The sequence below is a fragment of the Microtus ochrogaster genome, linkage group LG2, assembly GCF_000317375.1.
Source record: "Microtus ochrogaster isolate Prairie Vole_2 linkage group LG2, MicOch1.0, whole genome shotgun sequence".
Classification (NCBI taxonomy): domain Eukaryota; kingdom Metazoa; phylum Chordata; class Mammalia; order Rodentia; family Cricetidae; genus Microtus; species Microtus ochrogaster.
This window is the reverse complement of record NC_022028.1, coordinates 45,646,078-45,669,271: the sequence shown is the minus strand read 5'-3', so window position 1 is coordinate 45,669,271 and position 23,194 is coordinate 45,646,078. Positions and strand designations below refer to the sequence as shown.

At 47.9% G+C, this 23,194-nt stretch overlaps 2 protein-coding genes across 3 annotated transcripts in view; one reads left to right on the top strand and one right to left on the bottom strand.

The window, feature by feature from the left end:
* Positions 1–10,488, bottom strand: part of Snrpd3 (small nuclear ribonucleoprotein D3 polypeptide) — a 17,334-nt gene extending 6,846 nt beyond the window's left edge. The window contains exons 1-3 of the mRNA XM_005360191.3: positions 10,389–10,488; positions 10,104–10,151; positions 8,894–9,040 (exon numbers count right to left, since the gene is read on the bottom strand). Coding sequence (XP_005360248.1) covers positions 8,894–9,019 — 126 coding nt within the window. The 5' untranslated portion in view covers positions 9,020–9,040; positions 10,104–10,151; positions 10,389–10,488. The remainder of the gene's footprint in view (positions 1–8,893; positions 9,041–10,103; positions 10,152–10,388) is intronic.
* Positions 10,428–23,194, top strand: Gucd1 (guanylyl cyclase domain containing 1). 2 transcript variants are annotated; one of them, XM_026785550.1, is made up of 6 exons: positions 10,428–10,500; positions 17,846–17,930; positions 18,713–18,878; positions 19,959–20,050; positions 20,247–20,488; positions 21,030–23,194. In XM_026785550.1, exons 2-6 carry the CDS (start codon positions 17,920–17,922, stop codon positions 21,119–21,121), a joined length of 603 nt encoding a protein of 200 aa, XP_026641351.1. In that variant the 5' UTR covers positions 10,428–10,500; positions 17,846–17,919; the 3' UTR covers positions 21,122–23,194. The 2 variants fall into 2 exon arrangements, with proteins under 2 accessions (XP_026641351.1, XP_005360246.1); XM_005360189.3 differs by lacking the exon at positions 10,428–10,500 and adding an exon at positions 10,837–11,040.

Below are 23,194 nucleotides of genomic sequence, written 5' to 3'. Positions count from 1 at the left end.
CAAGGCAAAGTACGTCTAAATGTTATTTCAATCACCTAGGACACAACAAACTCATGTTTACCTAATCGGAGTTAGGATGTCTATTTGGGGTATGTATGATTGTTAAGCCTAATCTCCCTCCCTACTCAGCACCTCCCCACTGTGCCTTGAGAATCTCCATGAAACTGTCACACAGATCAAACAAGACTTAACCAGGTACTTCCACTAATGTCCTATGAGGGGCTCTCAATGTCACCGAACACCGAATACTCTTACTGCTCTAAAGCGTTCCTGTCCTGCTGATGAACAAATGGTAGCACAGACCCAGGAGGGTTTGTTTGCATAAAGACAAAGGCATCATCTTTTTAGCAATAGGTTTAGATTAGTTATATTTAAAAATACTTGAAGATTTATTTTATTCAAGCATATTGTGTGGGTAACTACAGAAGCCAGGGGCAATGAGGCTAAGATCCCCCAGTGCTAGGGACCCAACATGGGTCCTCTGGAAGAACAAGTGCTCTTACCTCCTGAGCCATTTCTCCAGGCAAACACTTGGGTTTTACTGAAAGTCAGGCAGGAATGTAAGAGTTTATGGTTTTCCTAAAGAACCACAGTAAATAACACAGACTAGATATTCAAGTGAAATGCCATCTGTGGACCAGGACGGAGAGAACATGATGCAGGCTTGTGAAGCAATGCGGGAGTGTGTAATACGGTATTTTGCCCATGGTTCTGGCCTCATAAATCCTTTTTTAAGGACAGTCCACAAAAGCTAGAATTCCTCTTTCCTCAGTTGGTAGGGAAACTCTAATTCCGGTCTGTCTTTCTGCTCTGGAGTTGTCTGTAAGTAAATTCCCACGACCTTCATTTTAGAAAGAGTTATGCCTGGGCTAGAGCTCAGTAGTAGATCATTCGCCTGCCATGTGCAAGGTCCTGGGTTCCATTCCTGGTACTGAGGGAAACACTGAGGACAACAGAAGTCCTGTCTACATACTTAGCCCATTAGCATGAGTTCATACTCCCTTGATGTTGTCGTCCAGATCACTCTTTTACATGGCAATTCATGGGTAGTCAGTCCTGCCTATTCAATTAAGCTTCCATAAAGCCCGAAGGGACATGCTTTGGAGAACTTCCAGAGAGCTGAACAAAGGCAAGTTTCCAGAGGGTGGCACATCATGAAGAAGCAAGAAAACTGAGTCCCTGCCCCCAGGCCTTGCTTGACACATCTGTATCCTCTGTCCTACCCTCTACAAGAAACCTGTAAATGCACTTCCCTGAATTCTGTGAGCTGCTTAAACAAAGGTTGATGAGACCTAAGAAGAGGATAGTAGGAACACCTACTTAAACCCGGACAGTCAGAAGCACAGTTTAGTTAAAACAAACTGGGGCTTTCACAGATGTCTAAGGAGAGGACAGTCTTGAGGACTGAGACCTCAATCAGTGACAGTGACAGTCCCTGTAGCATCAGAACTGAGCTAAATGAGGAAGCACCCAACTACAACTGACTTCTTTCTCAGCATGTGAGGATACTTTCTTGCATCAGTGCCAGAAGTGACCCGCTTTTTTTGTTGTTATTTTTTCAAGGCAGGGTTTCTCTTCCTGGCTGTCCTGGAACTTGCTCTGTAAACCAGGTTGGCCTTGAACTCACAGAGATTCACCTGCCTCTGCCTCCCAGAGTGCTGGGATTAAAGGTGTGTGCCACCACTGTCCAGCGTGACCCATTTTGAAAGAAGAGGGGACATTGAGTCTCAGAGGTGGGTCCTCCTTTTCTGTATGGCCATAACTGCCAGAACTGCAAACATGCTAAAAGCACACACCCTCGTTGGATATTCATTCAATCACCACCGATGTTACTACACTATGAAGTGATTCAACCTCTCTATCTTTGTTCTTAGGAAATACACAAAAAATGTTACAGAGTAAAGGAGTACAAAAACACAACTCCTTGAAAATAGCTCATGTAGCCTAAACTGTTTTTCTTTTTCCCCTCAAGCTAAAGAGCTTATGTTGTCCACAAACTTTAATCGCACAGCCACAAATGGTGCTATTTACCTGTGGTCCCAGTGACTGGGAAACTGAGGCAAGATGATTCCAAGTTTCAGGCTGGCCTGGGCCACACAGCAAAACTGTCACAAAAAAAACCACACTGTGCTGAGAAATCTCAAACTTTCCTAGTGTCAGTTACATGCAATGCTTTGCTTTTTCAAGCTGACCTAATCCTGTATAAGGTTCTTGTAGGCTATCATTTTTTTAAGATAACAATTCCATGCAGATCATTTATCTACAGAGGGGTTTGTCACAGCCAAGCAGACAGAACAAACAGCGCCCCTGTGGTCCTCAAAGCAGCATTTTAGCTTCTGTAGAACCTGCTTACTCTATTGCATTTTCCCACTCAAACTTCTAAGAATTTTATCTCTTGATGTATGATGAAAGAGGTCTGACTATTATTCTCTTCTTATATTATATTTACTGGCATTATGATAATAAACTGAACACATAATCATCATTTTCTCTTCAGAGTCTCATTATGAGCCTTGGTTAGCCTCAAATAGTCCTCCCGCCTCAGTGTCCGAGAAAAGTAATAAAAAATAACTACATGAGCTGGTAGAGAACTTGCCTAGCATGGGTGAAACCCTAGCACCACATAAAGCCAGCTATGATGAATGTCGCTGTGATTTTGTTCAGATAACTACAGGACCCAGAAAAACTGTTCCTGTATAACATACTTGATATTATTATTATTATTATTATTTTTTGGTTTTTCGAGACAGGGTTTCTCTGTGGCCTAATAACTTACTTTTATGTTATGTACACTGGTATTTTGTCTGCATGTTATGTCTGTGAGGGTGTTAGATAGATCCCCTGAAACAGGAGGTACAGACAGCTGTGAGCTGCCATGTGGGTGCTGGGAATTGGACCTGGGTCCTCTGGAAGAGAAGCCAGTGCTCTAACTGCTGAGCCATCTCTCCAGCTCCACAAGGAAAACATTTAATTGGGGTGGCTCACTCAATTTCAGAGATTCAGTCCATTTTCACCATGGCAGGGAGCATGGTGCAGGCAGGCAAAAGTGGTATTGGAGAAGTAGCTCAGAGTCCTACAACTTTTTTTTTAAAGATTTATTCATTGATTTATGCAGTATCCTGCCTGTAGGCCAGAAGAGGGCACTATATTTAGTTATAGGTGGTTGCTGGGAATTGAACTCAGGACCTCTGTAAGAGCAGTCAGTGCTCTTAACCGCTGAGCCATCTCTCCAGCCCAGAGTCCTACAACTTGAAGGCAACAGGAAGTCAATTGAGACACTGGGTGGTATCCTGACCATAGGATACCTCAAAGCCTACCCCTCCAACAAGGCCATACTCACTCCAACAAAGCCATACCTCCTAGTAGGGCTACTCCCTATAAGATTATGGGGGCCAATTACATTCAAACTATCACATTGGTAAAAACTATATATATAATACAACAACCTCCCATTGTGAAAAATTATACAATGTCCTTGGTATTAGCATCCTAGAATATGGTTTAGAATAGATCATACAGTAAAAATTATAAAGTTGGTCATGATCATAATAATCACTTATAATCATAAAACCCCTGGGAGGCTGCTGTAGGAAGTCTTACAGCTTGTGGTTGGTTACCCGCCTACTGGGGCGTGGCCTCTTATATTATATAAGTCGACGATGTAGAGCATGCGTCCACTCTCTTTCTGGCTGCTGGATTCGGTTTCTGGTCTCTCTCTGTTCAAGCGGAGGATTGGAGGATTCTGATTTGTGAGTCTACCCCTAAATAAACAACCATCTGTTTCTCAATTCTGAGCTAGTGTGGGATTTCTTTTAAGTGTCCTTCTTCAGGAGGCAGAGATAGGGAAGTCAATAAATTTAAGGACAGCCTTGGATTTGAAGAGATGAAAAAAATAAAACACCCCACCCCACAAAAACAAACAAACAAACAAAGGGCAGAGAGATGACTCAGCACTTTGGGCTCTTTCAGAGCACTAGTGTTCAGGAGACTCAAAGCTTCATCTTAAAGCTTTTAGAGTTTTAGGGCTGGAGAGATGGCTCAGAGGTTAAGAGCACTGGCTGTTCTTCCAGAGGTCCCGAGTTCAATTCCCAGTAATCACATTGTGACTCACAACCATCTGTAGTGAGAGCTGGTGCCCTCTTCTGGCCTGCAGGCAGAATAATGTATACATAATAGATAAATAAAATCTTAAAATATTTAAAAAATCTTTTAGAGTTTTAATTTTTCTCCTTAAAAATTGCATGTATTTGTGTATATATGTGCACATGTTTACATGCCACAGGTATGTGTGTGGTGGTCAGAATCAGTTCCCTCCCTCTACATACTTTCAAATAACACAAACATGGTACAAACTATGCTAAAACAACGAAGTTCTATGTGTGTGTGTGGGGGGGGGGGGGGGGTTCAGTGCTTCCTTAGCAAGTGCCAAGGCTCTCAGGAGCCTAAAAGAGGCAGATTTTTACATAAGTGATTGATGTTGGTAAGAACATCATTAAAACAAAAGGATTTGTTTACTCATTTAATGTGTATGCATGCATGTGCATCACAAGTGTGCAGGTGCCCTCCGAGGCCAGAAGGACATTAGATCCCCTGGAACTGGACAGATAATAGTGGACTGCCATGTGGGTGCTGAGAATTGAACCCAGGTCTTCTTAAAGAGTAACCAATGTCCCCAACCTCTGATCCATCTCTCCAGCACCCAAGAACATCATTTAATAGGATCTACTATATCTGAATGCCAGATAAATTTGTACCTCATGTATCTCACACCTGAATGTACCTTTATTAAGCACAGGGATTTAGGTTTACAGTCTAAGTACCAGTCGCTTGGTTTTCTAATAAAGTTCGGCTGCCCCATGGCCCATTTCTTTATTTGAAGCTACCATATAAATGGACGGGCATAGCTGAGTAGTGAGAACACTTGCTGGATTCTAGTGCTAGCACTGCAAAAAGAATATACTATTACATTATTTTCTAAGCCATATTCATTTAAATACACACAGTTAAAGAAGTCTATGTCAATACACTGAGGTAAGGAAGTAGTTATGACGGAATCCTCGCAGCTTCCCAAATCTGTCAGTTTTGTAGCGTTGTTTTGAGACAAGGTGTCACAAAGTCCACGCTTGCCTTGAATTTGTGGTGATTCCTCTGCCTCAGCTTTCCTGAGTGCCGGGATTACCGCTGTGTATGCAGAGAAGATGTTTGGAGGACGTCCTCATTTCTAAAGGACTGTGGACCAGGAAGGAGACAGCAGAGGAACCTGCAGGAGTCATCATAGTCCCAGAGATGCACGAGTGAAGTGTTCAGCTGGGGTTTGCTCTACACAGCAATGTGCTCAGGCTCTGGTCAACCTAATGAAGTCTCATCATCTGGATATGGGCAGTATTATGGGCTAGATTGTGTTCCTGCAAAAATTAGGACATCATGAAGTCCTAATTCCCAGTACCTCAGAGTGCAGTCATGTTTACAGACTCTACAAGTAAATCAAAATGAGCATTTATCTGTTATCACCGATTTTGGAGGGGACAGAGGGCCAGGGAGACACAAAGCTCACACACAAGACACACTACTTTCCAAGTTGCACCCTGATAATACTAAGATCTGTGACTGCACCACGTGGGCTGCACTTCTGAGAATGTCAGTTATCTAGTCAGACAAGTTCCTATTACAGTTGCTGTCTGAGACCCTCATGCCTCAGTGAATTGTTTAAATAAAGCACCGTAACAAAGACATCAACAGTCACTATCCAAATCTTTCACTCTACTCACAAAACTAAATGCCCTAAAACAAAGATGTCTTAATTGACAGGGCTGGACCCATGAAAGTGACACTTCCCAAAAGCAGACAGGGCAGGATCTTGACAGCACTAAGTTGGCTACACCTCCCAGAAAATTCCTGTGGAAGGCAACCAAGTAGTACAGGACTTCAAAGAGTCTTGATAGCTGGGTGGCATAGCACTGCCTATAATTACAGAACTGTGATGAGGCAGGAGGATCAAGTGTTTAAGGCCAACTTGGGCTCTCTATATAAAGAGAGCTTGTCTGAAAAGCAAAACCCCAAACTGGAAAAGGGATTTAGCAGATTACTTAACCTATCATGCCTGAAGCAGTGGGTTCCATCCCCAGCAGAGGGAAAACAGCGGCACACAGCACACCACCCAGCTCTAAACTAAATCTTGTTTTAGTTTGCTTTCTATTGCTGTAATAAACACCCCAGCCAGAAGCAATATGGCATACACATCCTGATCACAGTTCATCACGTTCATCACTGAAAAAGGAAAGGAAGAGACTCTGTTTGTGGCAGACACAAACAGAGACCATGGAGGAATGCTGCTTACTGGCTCATGCTCAGCTATCTTCTTACACACGGGTGCACGCATGCATTGTTGCTGCTGTTTTGAGTCTTTCTATGTAGCCCTGGTTGTCCTCTTGCCCCTGCCTCCAAGTGTTGGGATTAAAGGCATGCACCACTATGCTCAGTCTTCAGCTACCTTCCTTACATCTCCCAGAAACAACTGCCTAGGAGTAGCATAGCCCATAATATGCTGGGCCCTTTCACACATCACTACGCGGGAAATGCCCCAGACTTGCCCATAGGATAATCTGATGGAGGCATTTTCATAATTGAGGTTCCCTTTTCCAAGAAAGACTACTCTAGCTTGTGTCAAATTGACAAAAAAATCTAATCAGCACAGTTACAGTAGTTTAAATGAAAAGTATCCTCCACAGTTGCAGGTGTTTGCACGCTTGGCCCCCAGTTGGTGATGAGCTGGGTTTTTTTTTGGGGGGGGGGGGTGTTAGGGGATGCAGCCTTGCTGAAGGAAGAATGTCACTAGGGGCAGGCTTTGCAATTACCACCCCCAACACTTTCAGATTGCACTCACTGCTTCGAGCTTTCTTCTTCTTCTTCTTTTCTTTTTTTTGATTTTATTGAGCTCTTCATTTTTCTCTGCTCCCCTCCCTGCCTTTCTCCTCCCCTTCAACCCTCTCCCAAGGTCCCCATGCTCCCAATTTACTCAGGAGATCTTGTCTTTTTCTACTTCCCATGTAGATTAGATCCATGTATGTCTCTCTTAGGGTCCTCATTGTTGACTAGGTTCTCTGGGATTGTGATTTGTAGGCTGGTTTTCTATGTTTTATGTTTAAAAACCACTTATGAGTGAGTACATATGATAGTTGTCTTTCTGGGTCTGGGTTACCTCACTTAAAATGATGTTTTCTAGCTCAATCCATTTGCCTGCAAATTTCAAGATGTCGGGTTTTTTTCCTGTTGTGTAGTACTACATTGCTTCAAGCTTTCTATTGAAAATATAAGTGCTCAGCTTTCTGCTTCTGTTACCATTTCTCTGGAACTGTGAGCCAAACTAAACTCCTGACAGTGTGTTATCACAGCTACAGGAAGTAACTCATACCCTAATGGTAATAGTCAGGCCACCTAACTCACAGGTATGACCCTAAATAAGGAACTTTACCCTTCAAACCTTTCTTTTCTCTCACATGGAATATAGTAACAGGAACCATATATTCCAAGAGTTATAACACACAAAGCACTGAGCCAGGCCCTGCAAACACACAAGTTATCTGATCTCTGTAACAACTCCAAGATATGGGTATTAGACCTGGAACAGCCTGGGATACCTTTCCCCCCACTTCAGAAGACAACAGGCTGGGTGGAATATATGGAGCTACAGCCTCCAGCTGACATTCTGTAGATCCACCACGGATGGCACTCACTCTGAGGTAGCCACCCCACAGGCTACCAGTGACTGATCACAGCAGAAATACCAGAGCTAATAATCCGTCTCTGCCTCCTGAGACTCCTTTTACTTAGATGAAACTTCCTCAGCAATAAGCTACAGTCTGAGGCTCTTTTTGTTCCATCGGCCTTCCTTTCCCTGGACTGAAAAGCTTTGATGGTTAATATTATCAACGTGGTGGATTCAGAATTACTGAAGGGACAAGAACATATTTGTGGGATTATCCAGATTAGGCTGAGGTGAGAATTTCCAACTTACTGTGAATAAAAAGTGGAAACCGGGCTAAGCACAGGAACTCGTCTGTTTCCTATTGGCAGAGTCACTGTGACCAGATGCCTTCTCAAATCCCTGCCACCATGACTTTCTCGGTGACAGACTGAATCCTCAAATTGAGAATCAATATAAACTCTCCTTCCTTAAGTTGCTTTTGCCAAGTATTTGATCAAAGCAACAAGAATAGTAACTAATTACTTATGTACCCTGCTCTCTCACCGTTATTCTTCATTGCCACTTCCCCATAAGTCTCCTGTGTATTAATTGTCTTGGCATTTACAGCACAGAGGATCCAAAACAACTCCATCTTAACTTTATAGAGAGAACAATTATGGCTTGGCTCAAATTTGATTCCGAAGCTCGAGTTCTTAACAGGAAAAACAAACATACAAACAAACAAAACCCCACACACCAAAACATCTGATAAGACTTTCGGCAAGAAAAAAAAAGCACACACAATAAGCTTTAGAATGTAAATTATAAATCGTGATGGAAAATGGACACTGGTTCTTGAGCCTGACTCTCCTATAAGAAGCGCCACTTCTTTCAAACAGGAGGAAACAGTTAAATAGGACTTGCTGCTTTAGACACAGGGCCTTGACCTCTTGATCCTTGACCTCAGCCTCCCATATGCTGGGATCCACCTGTTAATATGGTTATTAGGCTGTCAAGTGACTTTTCTGCCCCAAGCCCAAGTCTGTACTGACATACAAACAATTGCGGAGACTTCAAGAGTGTCCAGCACACTTAAAGCACTCAGTGAGCTGTCGGATGAGAATAACTTCATCAAGACTCCCAAATGTCTTTTTATCCCCCAGGATAGACGCCACAGTTCCTTCACAGCCCCAGGGCAAAGCAAGGTACCTGGCAGTTCATGTTGTCCTCTGCTTCAATGAGCTTCCCTCGATAGACCTCTCCAGTGTTGGTCTCACACGTCACGATGTGGCCCTCAGCCTCGTGCAAGACTTTAATTGGCACACCGATAGACATCTTGGCAGGACTCTTCCTGTGCTATAGCGGAAGAGGGACAACAGTTATCTTTCAGAGCGTAAGGTCTGGCATCTCACAAGCTCTGCAAATATGTCCGAAGGCACCACCATGGCAAGTCCATGCAGCCATGAGGTGGGGAAGGATGGCTGGCTGGACAGAGGAAGCTAGTGGGAACGAAGAGTGTTCCTTTCTATTTCCAAACACGTGTCCCTTTATATTCACCAAACTATGATATGGACCCGAGGTGTAAATAATCATTGGCTCCCATTCAGTTATTCAAACAAAATTAAAAAATAAGTCCCCAGTCACACTAGTAATAGTCCAAGTGCCCAGCAACCACATTTGGAACCAAAAGTCACAGTACCTTATAGTAGATACAGACCCAAACCCAGAGAAACTAGCGGAGGTTATGATTTCAATTCGGCTTTGCCGTCTCACTAAAGGTGAGGACAAAGAATGAAGGTGCCCACAAAGTGATACAAACAGGAAATGCTCATCATGAGACCATCAGGACAAACTTTATCTCAGTAAAAGGCAGAGACTATACACAGGCTTCTATAATTCTGATGAACATATCACCTATGTTCACGTGACTATAAGGATGCTAAACGCAGTCTCTCTTGGTGAGAACCCTTAGCTGCGTGGACTTTATGGCGAAAGCGGCGGCGAACTACAGCAGGGCTATAGCCGAAAGCTTAAAAAAAATAGCAGCATCTGCAAAGTGGATCAAACATAGAGCTTCTGCAGCAGAGCAAACTATTATAACTTCTGCAGCAGCGTCGAGAGCATGGAGGGCCAGTGCCGGGAGGAGAGTGGAGACAGGGATGCAAAGGACGTGGAAAACGATGATCCCGAGGGAAAGGAGGTCATTTGTAAGAAATAACTGCTTCCAACGTAAAAAATCGGTGACTCGGAAAGGCTCGGAACGCGCAGGCTATGCGTAAATCAGTTAACCGATCCAAGCGCTAGCGAGACAGTGTTTGGATCGGCCTGGGCTTCTTCTCCTCCACTCTGCCCCGCTGAACTCCTCTCCAGGGTTCCTTCCTTCCCCTAACCCTCTAGGGGAGCCTCGCCCTCCTCTTACCAGTCAGTCGCCGCTCCTCGCCAAGAAACTGCAGGCTCCTTTACGGTTCTGGAAAAAACGTTAGAAGCGAAGGCGTGAAGCGAGGGAATGGCGGGCCCCGGGTACCCAGAATACCACGCGCTCCCAGAATGCCGTGCGCAGGGATCCTCCTTTTCCTGCTTTCTCCTTACTCCCGCCGGCTGAGAAACGAGGGCTCTAGCACTATGTTCCGGCACTGGAGAGGACCCACGGACGGTGGGAAACGTCAATCCTCGAGCCCAGAAAGGAAGATGGGGACGCACTTACGCAGTACAACAAGGACGGACTGGGTGGGATCGAGGCTTGAGCCCAGTGCGCCGGGGTGACAGGAAGTGCAGCTTGGACTAGGAAGTTAAGCTTTGGATCTGGTCGCCATCAGGTAAGGGTCGCACTGAGCATGGGGAACTCTTATTATTCATAGTATGGATAAGACCTAAAGGGAGTCAGGAAAGGATTCCCAGGAATTCCGATGAGACACTGAGAGGGGCGGGGTTTTGAGGCTACGATGGAGCAAGCCAACGGAGGGAGTTTTGGGAGGAGCCCACGTCGCTACGGAAGGGCCTTGGGGGCGGGGATCGCGAGGGGCGGGGCTTCCGGGGAAGGGGCGGCCCCCACTGGTCTCTTTATGGAAGAGAAGTGGGCGGAAGGGAAGAGGCGCGGCCTAGGCAAAGGGCGGGTTTCCAGATCCCAGCCCTGGAAGGGACGAGGAGTGGCTTGAGGTGGCCTAGCCCCCGCCTACCGCACTCCGAACCGCGGAGGCGGCGGCGTTGGCGGCGGCCGATCTCTCCCCACACTGGCCGCGCTTGCTGCCCAGCAGAAGTCGCAGCTGCCATCAGCTCCAGGCCGGGGCCATGGGCGCCCTGCGCCAGCCGGGTCATGAGGACGGAGGCAGAGGCAGCGGGGCAGCCGCTCGAGCCCGGTCAGTGCCTCTCAAAAGGGCCTTGCCCTCACCGGGGGAATCGTGGGGGGGCGGGGGGGGGACTCCGCCCTAGAGCTGGGCAGGGTCTGGGCGTGCGACCTTGGGCCTTCTGCGGCTTCAGCCCAGCCTGGAAGCTTCTGGTGGACCTTAGCTAGGTGGCTATTCCTTCTCAGCTCCTGTCCTCCACTTCTGGTTGTTTCTGAGTCTCCCGGGGCTGGAACCTCGGGGAGTTCTGAGAGCAGTCAAGTAGCAAAGTCCAAGGGGCAAAGGTACTACCTTCCCCAGAAACAACTAGTCCTGCTTGAACCGTGTTGCGTGATCCTGTTCCCAGGGGGAACTGTGGAAAGCCTGGGGCTCAGAAGAGGGAAATAACGGCCTAAGAGCCCTCAGCAAAGGGAAGGGCTTTTTCTCCGACTTCCCAAACGCAGCGCTTTTGTCTTACTACTGTTCTCTGGTTCCCTCCGCCTTGAGGAAACCCGGGCCCCTTTGCTTGCTGAAGAAGTGGGGAAACCTGGCAGTCATGGTGGAGCAATAGTTGATATTAATAAACTGTTCCGGCGAGGTGCCATCTCATGGGAGGGGCCGAGGGGTTTGGGACCCAAACCCTTTAGTGTCAGTTGGAGAGTAATAGCACGTTCAGGGAGTGATTCCTTCCGGTTGTACCCTGGAGCAGGACTTAGACCTATCCTGGGATTTTCATTTTTACTCCTCCACTTGTCTAACTGTGAACTTGGACAAGATAGTTTCCCTTTCTTAGCCTCGGCAGATAGTGGCTCGCTTGTGCAGGGCGCCGAGAGGTAGATAGAGCGGTAAAGTGTTTATAGACGATGGAGCATTAGTTTTCATAAATCCCGCGGAAGCAGGCTGCTGCTGTCATTTGTACTCTTTAAGTTGAACAGGCTGAGGCTGAGAGGGATAAAGCGTCCCGGGAGAGTTGACAGCCTTCCTTCTCTAGTGACAGCCGGACAACCACAGCAGACCCTAGCTGTCAGGTAGGGTCAGGTTGTGTCTTGTTTTTAGGCGTCGATATCAGCAGTGGTCTCGGGCTCTGGATGCTAAAGCTGTTATCTGGACAAATGCCAAGACCTCGCCTACACTTATCACCTACTTCCAGAAAACATCTGGCCTATGCCAAGATCAGGATAGCCAAGCAGGAATGTTTGCCGCATGAGGCCTCTGACTCTAGGGGTGTTAAGGCTGAGTGAAAGATGAGGGACAGCTGAGTCTCTTAGGACCCTGAAGAGCAACTGTCTTAGCCCACATTTTCTCAGTGTGAGAGAAGGCATGGCCCCACTAATTAGAGCCAGAGCATACGCCAAGGAATGAGGAGGGAGTCTCCAACAGAGGGTTGTGATCTGGAAGCCTAGCACTCATGGGCATTGTAGAGACATGTAGGCATCTGAAGGGGTAGAGCTTTAAACAAACAGACTTATTCAACAGCCTATCTGAATGCCAGCTGTAGGAGAAGGCTGGGAAGAGGCAAATGCAGCTTTGGCCCTACCTGCCTGTTAGAGTTCTCGGACTGACTAGGGAAAAAGCAGATGCCCTCTCTATGAGCAGGTTGTGGAGTAGGAGGAGGAGAGCGGGGAGCAGAGCATTTGGGTGTCAGAGATGAGAATGCCACATTCCGGATCACTGGTTAGATAAAAACAAAAGCTGGGTGGAAATCAGCCTGAGTAGATCAGAGCAAAAAGGCCATTTACAGCCTCAGTGAGGGTTCTGGAAAGGGAAGACACCCATCTTGATAGTGCCACACCCTGCAAGAGTTTTCCACTAGCATATTGTGGTGAACTGTTTTAGAATAGGAGTCTCTGGAGACCGAGGTTTACATCACCTTAGTTTGCCCACAGCCTGTCACAGTTTCTTCAGTATGACTTTCTTCCTTCCTTCCTTCCTTTTTTTTTTTTTTTAAGAAAAAATTTGTAGCACTGTGGATTGAACCTAGGTCCCTGACAATGCTACACCTCCAGCCTCAAGTATAATGATGGGTTATTTACGAAGCATCAGATACTAGGCAAGGAAACAGCAAACAAGACCAGCAAGTTCCCTGGTGTCTTAGTCCATTTGCACAACCGAATGATTTATAAACAACAGGAACTTATTTTCTTATAGTTCTGGAGGCTGAGAATTCTAAGATGAGGGTGCTGGTAAGTTCAGTACAAGATCCATCTGTTCCTTATAGACACCTCTCTAGATATGCCCACATGACAGAAAGAAAGAGGGAGACCTTGCATAGCAGAATATCAGAAGGACAAAAAGAAAAAGACCTATGACTGTTAGCTTTTTTTCCCTCCCTTCCTTCCTTCCTTCCTTCCTTCCTTCCTTCCTTCCCTCCCTCCCTCCTTCCCTCCCTCTCTCCCTTCTTTCTTAGATTTCCTTTATAAAATTTTATAGGTCTTAAGTGTTTTGTCTGTATGTATGTGCACACAGGTGCCCTCAGGGGCTAGAATAGGCTATCAGAACGCCTTGAACTGGAGTTACAGCTGTAAGCCTCTGTATGTGCTTGGAACTAAACTGTGCCTGGGTCTTTTGCAAAAGCATCAAGTACTTTTTAGCGGCTGAGCCATCTCCAGCTTTTTAGTTTTAATTGTCAGCCGGACATAATGGATAACCATGTGGGAAGAGAGTCTTACTAAGGAATTGTCTAGGTTAGATTGGCCTGTCGGTCTGCCTGTGAGGGGTTTTCCTAATGGGTTTATTGAACTGGGAAGACTCACCCTAAATGCGGGCAGCTCTGTTTCCTGAGCTGGGCCCCAGACTGATAGGAAGCTGGGGAAGGGGATATGCAGAGGCATGCGTGTATTCTTCCCATCTGCTCCTGATTTTGGATGTGGTGTGATTGGCTGTCTCCTATGACTGTGACTTTCCAGACATGATGATATAACCTAAAGTTGTGACCTAAATTAAACCCTTTCCCCCAAAGTTACTTTCGTCAAGGTGGAAAGACACAGCCTAAGTTATTTTTCCTGACCCTTTGTAAGGCACAGATTCAGAGTCCTCATGACTGAATTACTTCCCTAAAGACCCAACTTCTTATTTAAAGATTTGTTTATTTTGTGTGTATCAGTGTTTTGCTTGTGGGTTTGTCTGTGTACCCTGGAGGGCAGAAGTGGATGCTGGAGACCCCCCTATACCTGGTTGTGAGCCACCATGTAGGTGCTGGAAACTGAACCTAGTTCCATTGGGAGAGCAGCCAGTACTCATAATTGCTAAGCCATCCTTCTAGCCCTTCAAGACCTGTTGTGCCTGCACCACAGGACGCCCAAACAAGACTACCACAGAGCCAGTATCTGATACAAACACACTGGGGTTTATTGATTCCAAGTTAGCTAACTCGGATGTAATCTAACACACTGCTGCAGGGGTGGGGGAGAATGGCCCCGAAGCTTCAGGGTAAGGGATTTTAAAGGGAAAAGCTGCAGGCAGAATGGCACAGGCCTTGGCATTCTGGGACTGGGTAAAAGTAACTTCTGAATTCGTTGGTTAGGATATAGGGGAGTTTTAAAACAGTGACTACCAGCAGACAAGAATTTCAAAACAGCAGTTCATCAGATACCTACAGGGACATTTGAAGCAAGCAGATGCTGTCTGGATGCCCTGGTGGGTCACTTTGACCAGGGCAGGCAGTTTGTTGAGAATGTTTGACTTTGCTGGGCTGCATTCTCCCCCCTAGTTAGGTCCTGTCTAAGATGGAGTTCTCTCTCAAAGTGGAGTTTGTTCTGCTCCTTCAGCCCCAACAACTTCTTACCACCACCACTGTGGGGTTTATGTTTTAATGTGAGTTTTGATGATGGGGGATGTAGGCTCAAGCATCACTGTTCTTCGGGAAGCTCAAGACTTGGTGAGGTGACAGCAACTTTTTGGGTTACTTTTGCTAAGCACCAAGTGACACAGACAGGCTCTCAGGAAGAAACACCCTTCTCAGCTATCAGATGCAGTCAGAAAAAAACCCTGAAGAGACTTGAACCAAGGCTGAAATGCTAAGAACAGCAGAGAGAAAAAGAGTTCCAGACCGAGGGTGGCACATGTGCAAAGATGGCTCCAGCACAGTTCAGACTGCAGGCTCCATAGGACAACTGAACAGACGAAGCTGAAGTGAGTCTGGGGGACCCAGGTTGAGGCGGGACCTGCAGGCTTTTGTAGAAGGCTGGAGATGAGATAGTGATTGCCCTGGGTTCCATCCCCACTACCACAGAAAACTAGGCATGGTGGCACACGCCTGTAATCCCTTAAGAGGTGGAGGTAGATGGATCAGAAGTTCAATGTCACCTTTGGCTACTTATCAAGTTTGAGGACGCCCCACGCCTCCTAAGACCCTGTTACAAAACAAACAAACAAAAAAAAATAGTACATATTGGGGGCAGTGAGAACGTCATTTATCAGCACGTTTTCACACTTTTTTGTATGTGTCTTATATGCGTGTGTGCGTAAACCCAAGACTGACATCAGGTGTCTTCATGACCATCTCCACCTCACATGTTGAGGCAGGGTTTCTTATTCAATTTGAGTTCGCTGTTTCTGCTAATCTGGCTAGTCAACTTGCTCTGGAGATTTCCTATCTATCTGCTTGCTGGGATTACAGGTGGTTGTGGGTACTGGGAATCTGAACTCAGGTCCACAACGCTGGAGGTCTATATCTACTGAGCCATCTGCCCATCTCAAGGACTTGTTTGTTTTTGTGACAGGGTTTTTCTGTGTAGCCCTGGCAGTCCTGGAGCTTTCTCTGTAGACCAGGCTGGCCTTTAACTCAGAGAGATCCCGCCAGCCTCTGCTTCCCAACTGCTGGGATTAAAGGTGTGTGCCAACACACCCAGCTTTGAAGTACTTTAAAGATTAGAAACTGTAGATGAAATGCCTCTGGCTGTTGTGTGCTGGACAGGTGAGAGAATAGGATTTGAATAGGATTTGGGAGGGGGACGGGCAAGACTGAATTTACAAAATGGCAAAAGGAAAGACTTAGGTTTAGAGGTGCCTGGGGTAAAGGGATGAAGGGTATGAAGCCTCAGCTTTACCTGGGCCCTGTGCAGGTGGTTCATGTGATTTCCTACGAAAGCATTATGCCAATTGTTGCTTTATTTATTTGTGGCATTGTGTGAGCTGCCTCAGTGGTGGCCCATTTCAGAGGAGGAAGCAGACACAGAAATGTCAGGTGGCAAACATCCGGCCTCCCACAGGCACACCTGAAGGTGAACGGCCAGGAACAATCAGGAGTCCCTGTCCAGCAGGCTACAGATAAAATCTATTTAAGGGCTGCTTTTTGTGACCTTCAGCGTGAACTCAGGCTTAAAAGATTACCCCGGGGATTACTGGAGAGATGGGGACTGGCCTGCCTGGGGTTAGGTTAGCCATAGAAATAGTGGCATTTTAACCAGTACCTGAAGACATGGGAGAGCAAGAGGTTTAAACTCAGACACCAGGTCAGAAGAGCCAGGAGAAAGTCTCTGGCTAGTGAATGTCACGCCTGTCTAACACAGGCAGAGGGAGTGATGGGAAAGAGGCTGATCTGGTAGGTGGGCTCCCGGTCTGACTTTGCACAGAGCTAGACACTTGGCCCAGGGGAGATCCCAGAAATCCTCACAGGGGAATGCAAGTGGACTGGGTTTTCATGTGTCAAGTAAGTGAAGTGGTGACCAGTACAGAGAAGTCCCTTCTGGTTCCTTAAACTGTGTTTCCCTCCCTCTCTCTCTCCTGTATGGTGTGTGTGTGTGTGTGTGTGTGTGTGTGTGAGAGAGAGAGAGAGAGAGAGAGAGAGAGAGAGAGAGAGAGAGAGAACGAACATGTAGGCCTCATTCTATAGCCCAGACTGGCCTTACTGTCTTAGCCTCCAAGTCTTGGGATTTTAAGTTTGTGTCATCATACCCAGCTAGACTGAACTTTGTCCGTGTTCACGAGCTAAGCTGCTGCAGGTCATACGCCAGCTCGGCCTCCCCTCAGGGCCTCAGTTCAGAGTGTGCTGTTGTTCCTCAGCCCTGTTGTGTTCTCTGAGGCATACCTATTGTTTTTCTACCTGAGCTGTTGGTTGTCTGTTTATCTGTTTGTCCTTGCTGCGCACCTGGACAGGACCTTGCTGTGCTGCTTGTCTCTGTACTGCAGTACAAGTGCCAGGCTCTTGGAAAATAGTTTTTAATCTGTTGACCAAATCAGACCAAGTCCCCTACTTCAGGCATAGCAAAACTCGATCCAGTGAGCAGAAGACAGGCAGCTCCTCCAGTCAGCCAATGGTACCAGAATGCCTAGGTGTGGCACTTTCAGTTCCTCTTCACAGCCTGGACCGTGGACTGAGAGGTTTGCCCAGGGTCAATACTAGCTGGATTCTGGAGGAGCAGTCTAGTTACCTAGCTTGTGTGACAGTTCCCTCTTCCTAGCTGTGGTCTTCCCCTGCTGCTCCTTCTGGAAACTTTAGAGCCAGGACCCCTTGGGACACAGCTGCAAGGGGCAGCACTGTAGAAGAATTGAGGTCCAGGGGTGGGTGTCAGTTCATGGGAAGCCAAAAGCAGCTAGGAAATGTGTGCAAAGACCTTGTCTGCCCCCCCCCTCCCAAAAGTGAGGGGTCACAGCAGATGCTGATGTTGCGGGGAGTGGGCCCTGGTGATGTGAAAGAACCCGAGCATGCTGAGGCAGCAGCTGGTACTATTCTGCCATACACACGGGGGGGGGGGGGGGTCCTGAGTAGGGCTGACTGGCTGTGTTGATGTTTAGGGAGAGTACTGATGGTGTAAGACTAACAGAGTTTCAGCGGAGGTTATAGTGGTGTTTCTAGTGGGCACTGTGCAGAGAGGATGAAACGTCTCTTGTTCCTTCGCAGGGGACTTTGTGCAGCTGCCTGTGCCCATCATCCAGCAACTATACCACTGGGACTGTGGCCTGGCCTGTTCCAGGATGGTGCTTCGGTGAGTGTCCACACTTGCTGTGGCTCAGGGATGAAACAGGAAGTAACCTCGATGGGATCTAATGTCTGCATGGGTTGGCTTTGTTTGAAACTTTAAAAGACCCAGTTTCCATCTGGGCCATGTCATAGTTTAAATATGAACAGAACGGTGATGCCTGGGAGCTTGGGGTGATAAAGGAATTCACAGGTGTTCGGGTTGGGCGCTTACTGCATCTTCTACCCCTCTGATATCAGGATACCAGGATGTTACATAAATAATAGAACCTTGATAGTCTGAACCAGAAAGGACCAATACCGTCACCTCGGACAAGAGTCTTTAGTTGGTAGTCTGGAGACCCAGATCAGTTCTCCTGTATCTATCTTACATACTTAAGAGTTCTGGAAAAGATGGAGCATAATAAAACGTTTAGTGCCTGAAATTCTGAGAGCCACTTCTGTGATCCAAGGGCTTCTTAGATATGTAGTCAATGAGGCGAGAGAGAGAGCGGAAACTTCCCCAGGTCCACATAGTCCATAAAAGACAGAAGAACCAAACCAGAGAGAGCGGAAACTTCCCCAGGTCCACATAGTCCATAAGAGATGGAAGAACCAAACCCAGGCCATTCACTGTGGGGCCAGACAGCGTCCCAGGCTGCCGATCCCTAAAGTCACCATGGTGGCTTCATGATAAAGGACAGAGACCTCCGAGGATCAGAAGTGCCGGCTGTGGCACTCATATTGGAGGGTGACTTGGTCTAGCTTTGCCTCAAGAACAAGCTAATCTCTTTGCCCTCTTGCCTTCAGGTACCTGGGCCAGCTGGACGATGGGGAGTTTGAAAATGCCCTGCATGAGCTGCAGCTGACCAGGAGCATCTGGACCATCGACCTGGCCTACCTGATGCGCCACTTCGGTGTGAGACACCGCTTCTGCACCCAGACTCTGGGTGTTGACAAGGGCTACAAGAACCAGGTGAGCAGCTACCCTCTGGGCCTTCTTCACACGGAAAACCAGAGGTATAGGTCGCCCAGTTATCCCAGAAGAGTAAAGGATCAAATCCCGGACACTCGAGCAATGCATGGGTGTAGAGAGACAAATGGCAGTGGCAGATAGACTACAGACTGGTGACTGTGAGATCTAGGCTCCACGGAACATTTGCACATTGAGTCCTGGCCTTCTGCATCTTTCTTTATGCAGCATAGGACAGGTCGAAGGCTGTGGAGTCGAACTCTGATTTGCACGACTATCATTGGCTTGTTTTCTTTGTTCTCACCAGGGTGATTGGTATTCTGGAAAAACAACATGTATTGTCTGTCTGTCTGCTTTTCTGCCGGTTTTTATTCCCTCTTAAAAAAATAATGCCATTGTAAATGGCTATGCCAACACACCGGTGTATTCTGTCCCCTTGCAAAGCCAGAGCCAGTCTTACCTGCCCTTGAGGCGATCTTGGCCTAAGCACCAAGTCTTGGCAGGGTCTCTGCTGGCCTTGTTGGCAAAGGGGCTGTCACATGGTAGCCAGTGGCAGTCAGCCTAATTCTTCTTTGAATCTTCCATGCCAGGTAAATAAGGCTACTAAATCTTAAGACAGAAAAAGGGGACCTGAGAACAGAATGTCTTTGGCCTGCCTCCTGGGGCTCTGGTCACGTGAGGTCCCAGCACCAAGCAGAGTCTGTTTCGTAAATCATGCCTGGCTACCCTGGGCTGTGACTGAGCCATCCTGGTGGGGGTTGGAAGGGCAGCCTTGCCCTCCTTGATCCTTTGCTTTAGGCTACTGTTCATGTCTACCAGAGAGCAGCCTGACCAGTCCTCTTCAGAGAGCTCATCCAAATCTTCTGCTCTTTCATCTCCTGAGCATCCTTTTCACCCTCTGCATGGCCCTGCCCACACTCCAGCCAGGGACAGCCACAGCCTTCTTCCTGGGCATGCTGGGTAGAGCCACCTGCCTGTCGGTAGGGCCCCTCATGCTGCTATTCTGTAACCTGCTCTTTGCCTCATCTGAATGGGGAGTGTACATCCGGGACGGGTGACCACTCCAGTCTGCCCTTGCTCCAGTCCTTCTACAGGAAGCACTTTGACACTGAGGAGACCCGGGTGAACCAGCTGTTTGCACAAGCCAAGGCCTGCAAGGTGTGCGTGGAGAAATGGTAAGCCTCCTCACCCAGCTTTCCTGGGTCACAGTGACGAGCCAGGACATGACCACTTGTAGGGGGCTCAGGGTAGAGGGCAGACAAGTCAAGGACGTATCTTACCACTGGGGATGGGTATAAACTTGGGGACATCAATTTGGAAGGTGGGGACAAGGGCCCACTGGCACTGGCCAACTTCCCTCCTGGTCCACAGCACAGTGAGTGTACAGGACATCCAAGCACACCTGGCGCAGGGCCACGTGGCCATCGTGTTGGTGAACTCCGGGGTACTGCACTGTGACCTGTGCTCCAGCCCCGTCAAGTATTGCTGCTTCACTCCCAGTGGCCACCGCTGCTTCTGCCGTACCCCTGACTACCAGGGCCACTTCATCGTTCTGCGTGGCTACAACAGGGCTACTGGTTGCATCTTCTATAACAACCCGGCCTATGCTGACCGTGAGTCCTGGGGCAGGTGGTCCAGGGTGGCATGTGTTAACACAAACTTCCTCCTTTCAGACTGGTATGGCCCATGTCTCTCTCTCCAAAGCCTGTACCCCTCTGGGCTTGCCTTCTAGTCATACAAACAAACCTGCCCCTGTCCTGGCCTCCAGCCTCCTCTCCGCACACACTGCCAGCTTGATTCTACTGCTCGGGTCCCCACCATGATAGCTGTGTTCCACCGGCTGTAGCCAGCACACAAACTAGATAATCTGCCAGACTGCCCGCTGTCCTCAGGCCGTGGCGTGGAGGACTGCCCTGACCATCTGCGTGTCATACTTAACATACTTAGCATACTTTTTCTTCTCTCTGGGCCTCACTTTCTCTGTCTACTAAACTGGGAAGGTGTCAAAAGAAAGAACTAACTCAAGAAGGCCAGAATAGGCAAGAAAGGTTTCCTAAGGTTGGAAGGCTTAAGGCAGGAGGTGGCAAGACAGGTAGAACACAAACCCCATGCGGTCACCCACTGACCCGACTCTGTCTTTCCCACACCTGGCAGGAATGTGCAGCACCAGCACCAGTAACTTCGAGGAGGCCAGAACCAGCTATGGCACAGATGAGGACATCCTCTTTGTCTACCTGGACAGCTGACAGCAGGAGCCTGGCATGCCAGGCCCTCAGAACCTGAGTCCTACCCGAGTCAGACCCACTCAGGATTCCCACACCCGGGGCTGCTGGGGCTCCTTGACAAAGCCTCTGGGAACTCTGTGACTGCTTTGTCCACCAGTGTCATTATGCCACTTATCCCAAACACCTTCTGTTGCTGGAGACAACTCAAGAGCGTCTAAGGGGAGTATCTTAGGGAGTATCTCTCAAGACCTTAAGTCTGACTCCAGCTGAGCTCAGAGGAAGGCCTCAAGTCTGACTTGCAAGGAGAGAGGCAGGGACCCTGAGAGAGAAGTTGTTTGGGGAAAGCAATCCAATTCCAGGCCGGGCTCTGGGCCATGGTGGATGGCATCACTGCTCTCTCCTGCCGCCAATAGACTCAGGTCTCTGGGACTGGTTATGAGGCCTTGTTACCATGCAGCATAAGCATACCTCATGGCCACTCTGAGGCCCTTTGACCCCTGGGATGCTGACAGCTTCTTAGCTTCTAGGCACCCTCCCATAGAATGGAAAGTCTTTAGGAGTAGGCGGGGTTGAATGGATGACAGCAGGGAGGATGTTCCAGGAAGAGGGCTCTGAGAGCCTCTCCATTCACCAACTTGACTTCCCACAGCAGCGTCTGCCCTCTAAGTCCAAGAGCTTTCGAGGGTGGGTGCTAGGGGGCCTGTGTGCCTACCACAGCAGTGGCTTCCCATCCACCCCGGTGTTCACACTGGGAGCATTTGCACCGAATCCTGGATCTCTTCCGTCTTGAAAGGCAATGCCAATGTCACGTAGCACTGCAGGTAGCATCACCTAGAGCTGGGTTGTCTTTTTTTTGTTGTTCTTGGTAGCAAGAATGTCGTTTTATTGAGACAGTTTCCACTGTGTGGGGAGTAAGACTATAATAGATACAGGTACTTTGAAACCACTAGCGCTTCTTTACGTAGGCAGATAGGCCAGTCCAGGTCTTTCTGAATAAGATGACTAGCATGGCCTGGCCAGCAGTCTGAGTGGTGAAGCTGCACCAAAGACACGAGCGAATGGGCCGTTCCTAAAGAGACTTGGAAGCCCGCTCCTCATGGTACCCCAGCAGCCTCTCGCCGTCCCCATGCTCCAGGGGCTTTGGTGTTTGAGTGCTCAAGGCATGCCGTGGCAGTAGCTGCTTCTCCTACCACCAGCTGGCCCTCACGGGAGTTTGAGGGACAGAGGTGGTTTGTGTTTACAAGGGCAGTCAGACCAGTCACTCATTATTTCTCAGTGTGAAGGGAGATGCTGTTGGCTAGGCAGCCTCTGGCTTTCAGAGACCAGCACTGGTTTCAGTCTGGTCTCACTTCTGTTGCCTTAATGCTGAGTAACCCAGGGCCCCAAGGAACTCTGGCTCCAAGCTCAGGAGCACCACATAGCAGCTCTGGGTATGGGTGTCCTCAGAAGAGGTTCAGATATAACTCTTGAGACTAGCGGAGAGGAGAAAGTAAAGCCTTCACAACTGGATGGGATGAGGCATGGCACGCGGGCTCATGGGCGCTCATGGGAGGTGGCTTCCATAGAAGGGATCTTCCATAGGAGGTGGATATCTTTTTTTTCCAAATACTTTATTAATACAACATGCATAAACTATAAAGGAATAAGAGGTTTAAATATCTGCACTGTAACAAACAGGCGCAGTTGAGCATCCAGGGTGGAGAGAAGCCTGGAAAGGAGATGAATATCATAACCATCTAGGACATTAAAAATACTCAGCCGCTGGACCTGGACAATGGCTTCTCAGGGCAAGGCACAAATTAGAGGCCAACAGTCTATAAGAACAACCCGAGAGCTGCTGTCTTCAAGATCCCCTCCCTGAGGAGGCTCACAGAGGCAGGGTCACAGGCACTCTGGTATATTGCACTAGTCACGAAAGCCTTGGCATCAGCGCCATGTGACACCCACTGTCGGCTTTGAGGCCACACAGGAACTGTGTGGTGGTGTTCACTCTAGCCACAGGAAGGTGAGAGGGATCTTTTGCATAGCAGAGGATTTTATACATAAATATATTTTGTTTGTAATGAGCCATTCTCAATAAATATTCTCACTGTA